This window comes from Caretta caretta, chromosome 1, assembly GCF_965140235.1.
Source record: "Caretta caretta isolate rCarCar2 chromosome 1, rCarCar1.hap1, whole genome shotgun sequence".
In the NCBI taxonomy this organism is placed as follows: Eukaryota; Metazoa; Chordata; order Testudines; family Cheloniidae; genus Caretta; species Caretta caretta.
In genome coordinates this window covers 326,960,658-326,968,858 of record NC_134206.1, presented here as the reverse complement: position 1 = coordinate 326,968,858, position 8,201 = coordinate 326,960,658, and the positions used below count along the sequence as shown (strand labels likewise).

The 8,201-nt window shown below is 44.5% G+C and overlaps 1 protein-coding gene across 1 annotated transcript; it reads right to left on the bottom strand.

Moving 5' to 3' along the window:
* Positions 1–674: 674 nt before the first annotated feature.
* Positions 675–3,466, bottom strand: CCDC71L (coiled-coil domain containing 71 like). Its single transcript, XM_048836347.2, has one exon. It carries the CDS (start codon positions 3,199–3,201, stop codon positions 2,503–2,505), a length of 699 nt encoding a protein of 232 aa, XP_048692304.1. The 5' UTR covers positions 3,202–3,466; the 3' UTR covers positions 675–2,502.
* Between the last annotated feature and the right edge of the window lie 4,735 nt (positions 3,467–8,201).

The window sequence follows — 8,201 nt, the reverse complement described above, 5'->3', positions numbered from 1 at the left end:
AACCGCCCCCATAAACTACAGTGATCAGTGTTGCGTATTTCTAAGAAATAATTTTAAAAAGCCAAACACAAAGTCACAGTTCAAACTCCACCTATGTCTAGTGTTTTAAAACATTCCAGAGAGTCTAAATATGTGATGTTATGTTGAACACACAAAATAGTAGTGGATAAAATTCTGATCCTATTGAAGTCAGTGGAATGTTTATAATTGATTTCAATAGGGCCAGTATTTCACCCATTTTCTTATTTATTGGTATATCAATCCACAGTCCAACTTTGGGAAGTCAGTGTCATAACTAAGTCAAGGCCAAATTTGGCCCTTAATACTCTGTACATTTGCATATTTATTCTTATTACCAATTCATCATACAATAAGGTTTTTCAACATATTAATTACACCAAGGTATGTCTCAGAAAAATGTAGGCTTGAGATAGCATTTGTATAAATATACCTTGATCTTTCATGATTTCCTAGAGTTTTGAAATCTGAAATGCTAGTAGGGTACAGCAATCAGCTTGTCATCACATTTTATGTATTTTTAAAAGCACAGCACCTACAAGATTGATGAAGATTTTGGTTTTAGAAAGATATGGATATTGCCGTTTAGATTTAAATGAACTACAATGGTATAAATAACCCAAAATATTAAGATTAAAAGAAAGGGAGAGAACTACTTTTTAATTAAAATTAGCACTGTATTATAACAAAACTTGACAAATGTCACTATAATCAAATCTAATTTGCTTCTTGGCATTTCTGCTAAGAACGAACAATAGCATAAGCCTTCTGAGGAAAGGAAGTTAGAATAGGAATTTGAAGAACCATTAAATTGAACAGGGAAATCAGGAAGCAGGTCCTATTTCTCAGGACCTATAGGGATATAAATGATCAGTTAAAGCAAGTTACTTGTTCCTCTTTTGGAATTTCAAAGATCTTCTTCCCTCTCCCTACCGTTATCAACTTTACTATAGTCCCACTGGGACTATTTCAGTTTTTAGTATTGTGAAAGCACCAAAAAAGATTGACAGAAGGAGGAGTAAAATGTTAAACAGTTTTAAATATCTAGCAAAGGCTTTGTAGTTTGCCTTAAAAATGGGCATCTGTACAAGACAAGCCAGCCAAAATACAAAGCCTCAGTCAAAATAAGACTTTAGCCATAAAACTGTAACACTCTCTAATGAGTCCTTGCATACCATATTTTAGCTGCAACAGATTTTTAAAAACAATACCTGAAGAAGTAACATGTTAATATGAACATCCACTACTGGACTCTAGACACTGAAGTGACAACCTGTGCTATTTTAACTAAGAAGGCACTAGCTACCACAATAGAGCATTGCTACCTCTATTAAAAAAGGCACTTAAATAATCTGGAATTCTGATATTTGGCCACTTGAACTAATCACTTGTTAGCATTAATGATGAGACTGTAATCATGATACAGTTATTTCTCTTTTACACTAGATTTTAAATAAATATTCTTCACTTTAAATAACTTGGGGTTTGTTTACTAGAGCAGTAAATATATCAAACTATTTGCTTGTTCCACCGAATTACACAAAAGATGTATGTAACTATCCAACAACTATCCATCCCTTTGCAGTTAGTTTCAATGTACTGAAACAGCATTAGTTGCTCTTTCACTTTTATTAAGTTCACTTACATTGACCAAATAAGTATCACTAAAGTAGAGAGTATATAAAATAAGAGTGATTCAATGGCTTCCGGTGCTCCATAAAAACCAAGTACTTAATTCAGCTATAAAACTTTAGAAATGACTTTAGATACAAAAAGTACAGTACACAGAACATCCGTTTATAGATCACTAAGGAAACTTTTGCACCATTGAGACAGCCATAAGTTCTGAACCTGTTTTTTTGTTGTTTTTTTTGCATCCTTGGTCAAAGCTTCAGTCAGTTGAAATTGGGAACACTTGGGATTCAAGATACCCTGAGCACATACTAGTGCAACATCACAAAAAACATAACATAATCCAATGAATTAGAAAAAAAAATGAAGCAAGAGTCAGATGGTGCTTTATTATACAAGCATGACAGCAAGTTCCTTTGGAAAATAACTTCTTGGGTGGACTTCCAGATCAGTGAGGTAGTCCCATGGGAGAGAATGGAAGGGAGGAGACCTTAGTCCCTACTTGAGATGCCTGCCAAATAGTTTCTCAGTTTGGAGCATAAATACGATGGGTGAGGACCATGGCCCCTACTAGGGAACATAGCGAAACAGCCTCTCAGTCCAGGTGAGGGTGGTAGTCGCAGCTGGTGACAGGGGCCAGGCAGGTTCTCAATCTGGGTTTGGGTGGGCAGGAACCTGGCTCTGTGGAGGAAATGGTCCCATCAGTCTGAGCCATAAAGTGCAGTAGAAGAACACGATCCAGACAAATGCGATGTAAACAGGTGACTGACACTTGTCTCTGTTCGCTTCTTCCAGGGGAAAAAGCATCTCCCCCCCGCCCCAGATGTCCCCGTTCCCAGGCGGGGCAGCAGCTCACGATCTGGCTACGGGGAAGCGGCGGATCCTCACCACGGGCGCCAGGTCCACTTGGAGGATCCGCTGCGCCTGGCGCCGCGCCGCCTCCAGGCTCCGCGGCTTCCAGACGCTGCCCCGCACCTTGATGGTGGGGAAGGTGGTGAGACTGGGGGTGGCCGCTTTCCAGATCTCCTCCAAGGACCGGCCCGCAAAGGGAGCACACGAGGGCACCTCGGCCGAGCCGACCTGCTCCTCCTCGTCCTCCTCCCGCGGCCGCTGCGCTTCCCTGCCGGGGGGACCGGCGAGCGCTGGGGCGCGTTTCCTCCCCTTCTTTGCGCGGCCCGGCGCTCCGCGCTTGGCGCCGGCGGCCAGGGGGCGCCTCCTGGCCGCTCCGCGGCGGGTCCGGTGTCCCGGCGCCGGGAGCCGGTCGGGCACCACGGCCCGGCAGGAGGCGTAGCCGTACACGTCCTTGCTGCGCAGGATGACCGGGGAGAACTGGTGCTTGAGGCTGCAGAGGAAGTTCCACAGCTCCGAGTCCGAGCTCATGAACTCGGTGGAGCGGGGCATGAAGAGCTTGAAGGCGTCGCCCAGCGCCTTGGTGCCGGCGAAGGACACCTGCGACCGGGAGTAGACAACTTTCTCCGCCTCGCCCTCCTCGCCCCACGCCGCCGCGCCAAGCCCGGCAGCAGCTCCCCGGCCGGCTCCCTCCTGCTTCATCCTCCCAGCTCCTCGCTCCAGCGCCGCCTACCTCCGACTGCAGGGCGCAACGGCCGCAGAGTGAAGGCTGCTGGCCTCAGCGCCGGCCCCACCACGCCGCTCGCTCGCCTGTCTCCTGCCGCCGCTGCTGAGCCGCCACAGCCGTACGCGCTCTTTTGCCTGTCTCTCCTCCTCCCAGGGCGGAGAGCAGCGATCAATATCCTACCGCCCGGCTGGAGTGCCCCTCCCCATTCGCTCCCTTCAGGCACAAGGGCCAGCGTGGCTATTACTGAGCGTGCGCGGATAAGCTGCGCGTGCTCAGTAACAGCCACTGAAGCCGTTCGCTGCCCTCACTCTGCCCTTACTTGGGGAGGAGGCGAGAGAGTGTGCCGGCTGTGAAAGCCGAGGGGGGAGGGGTGGGCAGAATGTGTGCAGGGGCAAACTGAGTGCACTGGAGGCATGGGAAAGAGAGGGTGGGAGCCGAGATTTGGAAGGGGTAAATGTTAGCACAGCAGAGGTGAGCAGCTGTTTGGAAAGGTGGGGGACAGAGGGGCTCCCTGCTCCTTCTGCACAGAAAGGAAATCTCCACACCCGGCCTACAGGCACACTCAGGGAGGCCACTCATCCAGTTTTGTACTGGAGGGTCTGGCTTTTTGGCTGGTTTGTCCCCTGTCCTGTACTGGGACAAAACCACATCCAGTTCTGTGTGGTATCAAACAGGGGACACCATTTTGAAGCGCACGCTGCTCTGCTCCCGCCTGCACAACCTCACACGCTGCATGCCTGGGCAGGGCAGGGCCCTTTTGAAAATGTTGTCCCTCAGCGGCATGACTTTGCACACACCACATATGTGAGCTCATGTCCGTGGGGGCAGGGCAGCTGGCTCTTGAAAATGGTGTCCTTGGTGATATGACCTCGCACACATTGTGCATGCCAGTGAGGGAGGGGCAACTTGCTGTTGAAAATGGTGTCCCCTGTGCAGCGTGACTGGCACACACCATACATGTGAGATCACACCAGTGGGGGCAAAAGAAGCTCACTCTTGAAAATAGTGTCTCCTTTGCAGCATAACTTCGTCATGATGGCGGGGGCAGGGTCATGCAGACAGGGGTGGAGTCACACAAGCAGGGTCAGGCCTATGCTGTTTTGGGAAGTGCCAGAATGTCCAGTATTCTAGGAACAGTTAGTGGGAACCTTACACACAGTACCTAGCCAAAGCTGCTTTTCCCTATCGGAAATGAGGGTTGAACTGCTAAAGGAGACAGGATTCAGTTAAATATTTTATTCACATAACTCCTAATATATATATATATATATATATATATATATATATATATATATTCATACATTTTTAGTGTTTAAAAGAATCCCTTATCTGTTTATATGTCTGCATAAAGCCTCATACAGTAATTCACAGATTTGTCTTATGTGCTATTCTGATTTCCTAAATTGGACTCCCTTGCTTGTAAACCCCTATAAATATAGTTTCACTCCTTTTAATTATTTATTTTAAAATATTTTTATTATTCTTAGTACTTCATCATTTACCTTGTTAACATTATACAGCTGGATGTCACTGTGCTCTTGATATTTTTAATGGCAAATAATTATTGGAAATAATAATTGCTTGTAACTTCAGCAATCACATCTCACTTAATAGGCAGCAGGTTTAACACAAACAAAAAGGAAGTATTTCTTCACACAACTCACAGTCAACCTGTGGAACTCCTTGCCAGAAGATGTTGTGAAGGCCAAGACTACAACAGGGTTCAAAAACGAACTAGATAAATTCATGGAGGATAAGTCCATCAATGGCTATTAGCCAGGATGGGCAGGGGTGGTGTCCCTAGCCTCTGTTTGCCAGAAGCTTGGAATGGGTGACAGGGAATGTATCACTTGATGATACCTGTTCTATTCATTCCCTCTGGGGCACCTGCCATTGGTCACTGTGGGAAGACAGGATATTGGGCTAGATGGACCTTTGGTCTGACCCAGTATGGCCAGTCTTATGTTCACACTATAGCACTTCTGTGACAGCGGGACATCCCACTACCATCTTCTGCTCTGTCTACACACTTAGACTCAGAGACTTTCCGTTGTTAAACACCACAGTGCAGTTTTCTTTACACTTTCTCTTCCCACCACCTTACTAATGCGTAGACTGTATTTAGTTACAGTTTCATTTTCTCCTCAGTTCTGTGCAGAAGAGGGGGAAGAGATCTCTCTACCCAGAGATCCATCCTGGTTCCGGCTCTGCCAGTTTCCCCCTCTCTCCTGCACCTCCTTCCTGTGTCTTCTTATACCTCCTGTGTTACTGGGCCAGTTTGCTCATTAGTACCCCCCTCCCCAAGCCCATTCTAATCTATTAATTTGGCCCCAACATTTCCACTTTGGGGGAATTAAAGGTATTTAAAAAAAAAGGAGTACTTGTGGCACCTTAGAGACTAACCAATTTATTTGAGCATAAGCTTTCGTGAGCTACAGCTCACTGCATCCGATGAAGTGAGCTGTAGCTCACGAAAGCTTATGCTCAAATAAATTGGTTAGTCTCTAAGGTGCCACAAGTACTCCTTTTCTTTTTGCGAATACAGACTAACACGGCTGTTACTCTGAAAGGTATTTAAGTGACCAGAGTGCTGGCTCAGTTGTTGGTTCCCAGCACCCATTTCCCAGGACTTCAATAGGTGTTGCTTCCCAGCATTCTGTCAAAATGGCCCAAGTTTTTATTTTGATTTTGTAATTTGCAGTTTGCACCATGCAATCTTCTGGATTTCTACTTGGAAGATGAGGTAGAGGGAGCAAAAGGGCAGCGATGGGGCTTTTCCTGGTTCACAGCAATTCTTCCCAATTACATTTGGTGTTATAGAGGCAGAAGGAGAGGTCTCACGCAATAATCATCTAGCACGACCAACAACAAAAAATTACCTGGTTATCACAGTAGCCCTTCCATCCCACCCCACCCCTCAGCCAAAGCCCTAAAAAGTAACTGCACCCCCCATTTGCAACTCCTATCTCACAAGATACTTCCTTCACTGAACGCCTCACAATACCACCTGGCTTCAGCTCACTCCAAAATAATAACATAATCAGAATTTCCAACCTGTATGTCAAATGTTCATGCTTCCCTCACTTTTCAGGTTGCATTTAGAGTCCCTTTACAGGGTTTTCAAGATGCAGCAAAATAAATTTTCTTGTGTGTATTTAAAAAGAAGGATTTGTGTAGCAACTATAAGGGGGACAGGATCCCCAGAGAAAGAACAAAAGACTCAAAAGGAGAACCCAGGTGAAAAGAACAAAGAAGTGGACAAAATTCACATAATACTAGATTAAAATTATGCTCATGTGTTTATATAATACTATCTACTGAAATCCCTAGATCCTATAGGCTTTTTGATTACCAAGAAAAAGTTATTGCAATGCTGTAAATCATTTATTCAGTTCACTGATGTGTTGGAAGATATTGATGTATTCACAATATTTACATAATTAATTTTGTATCCTAGGATAGCACATTGGTTATGAAGTCCAAAAATAATGACCGTGTCCTCCAGTTTTTTTGTGAGCCACCATTTTAACCTGGTTCACAGCACCATTCCTCACTGTGTGGTACTCATAATGCTTTCCAGCACTGCAATACAATTTTCTCAGATATCAACAAATTACGTCTTTCTCAGCCTGTGACTTTCAATAACTTAGAGATCGATCCTAATAAAATAGACTAGATATAAACTGAAGAGTCTTTGAATAAAAGCAAGGAGTCCCCCTCTGTGTCCAATGTCTCCAGGAATCCTTAATCTGTGTGGGGACTATTTACATTTTTGAGATTTTTTAAAAATCTGAGGCTTAAATGACTCACTGAAATACACAAGGAAAAAATTCTTCATAAGGAGACATTTTGGCTTAGTCCACACACTAGAAAGTGTGTGCCAGTTTAGCTATAGTCTCCTTGTGTAGCTGAACTTTTTACTGGTGTAAAAGTGTTTTGGCAGCATATTTTACACTAGTTCCCCAAACAAAATAAGCTATACCAGAAAGCACATTTTTGCAGATATAACTGTGTCTACACTAGGGCTTTTGCTGACATAAATGTTTTTAAAAAAAAAAGTTACACCCCTAACTGATGTTACTATACTGTTAAAAGTTTTAAGTGTAGACCTGACCTTGGAAAAACTACCTTAAAAACTAATCCGAAAATGAACAAGTCTCCTTACAGCTAAGTGAGATTTGGAATATCTTTGACGGTTCTACCTCTTTATTTGCTTCTCTGAAGATATCGGATGAGATCCTTGCCTACTATACTCTTCCTTTTACATTGCATGAAAGGGCTGGAGCACTGTAAAGGGGCCCTAAAAACCTCATAATCTACCATGAGTCCCCTCAGCTCAGGAACTGCAGAGACTGCTGTAAACCAGTCTCCTGAGGACCCCTTTGCAAGCCCTGGCATATGGCCAAGGCTGAGGATGCAAGGGGTGTACTGCGGATGGGACCATAGCACTGCCGAAATTTCAGGGAATGCTGCAACCCACAGGGCAGCCTGCCTGAAATTTGACAGGCCCCATGGTTGTCTAAATTAGAACAGAGATCTCTCCAGTAACCACAACAGCCCAGTATCAGGAGGGTGCTGTCACAGATCAGGGCAATTGAACCTTATTTTCCCTTAATGGTTCAGCAAGGGTACTGATCCTCAGGCTTCTGACTTCCTAGCCATTGCCTTTCTTGGGTGGAGACCCATTATCTCTCTCCTTCCTGACCAGAGTATTTCCCTATCTTCACTGTGTTATCCCCAGCAAACAACGGTCAGCCTAAACAGGCCAACTTGTTTCGTCTTCAGAGACTGATAATAATGTAATTGCCCACATTTATAAGTTATCACACAGTTCTTTATAAGCAAGCATATTTTATTCTTAAGCACTACAGAGAAAACATATTAAAAACAATAAAGAACCTACATGCATACTAATAAGCTTACCCTCCCTTGCCATCTCCACCAGGGCTCTGGTTAGTGTAGTTCTTCCAACCCT

Bases quoted from the DNA above. Each gene is read 5' to 3' on its own strand.
- CCDC71L (XM_048836347.2), bottom strand. From the start codon at position 3,201: ATGAAGCAGGAGGGAGCCGGCCGGGGAGCTGCTGCCGGGCTTGGCGCG.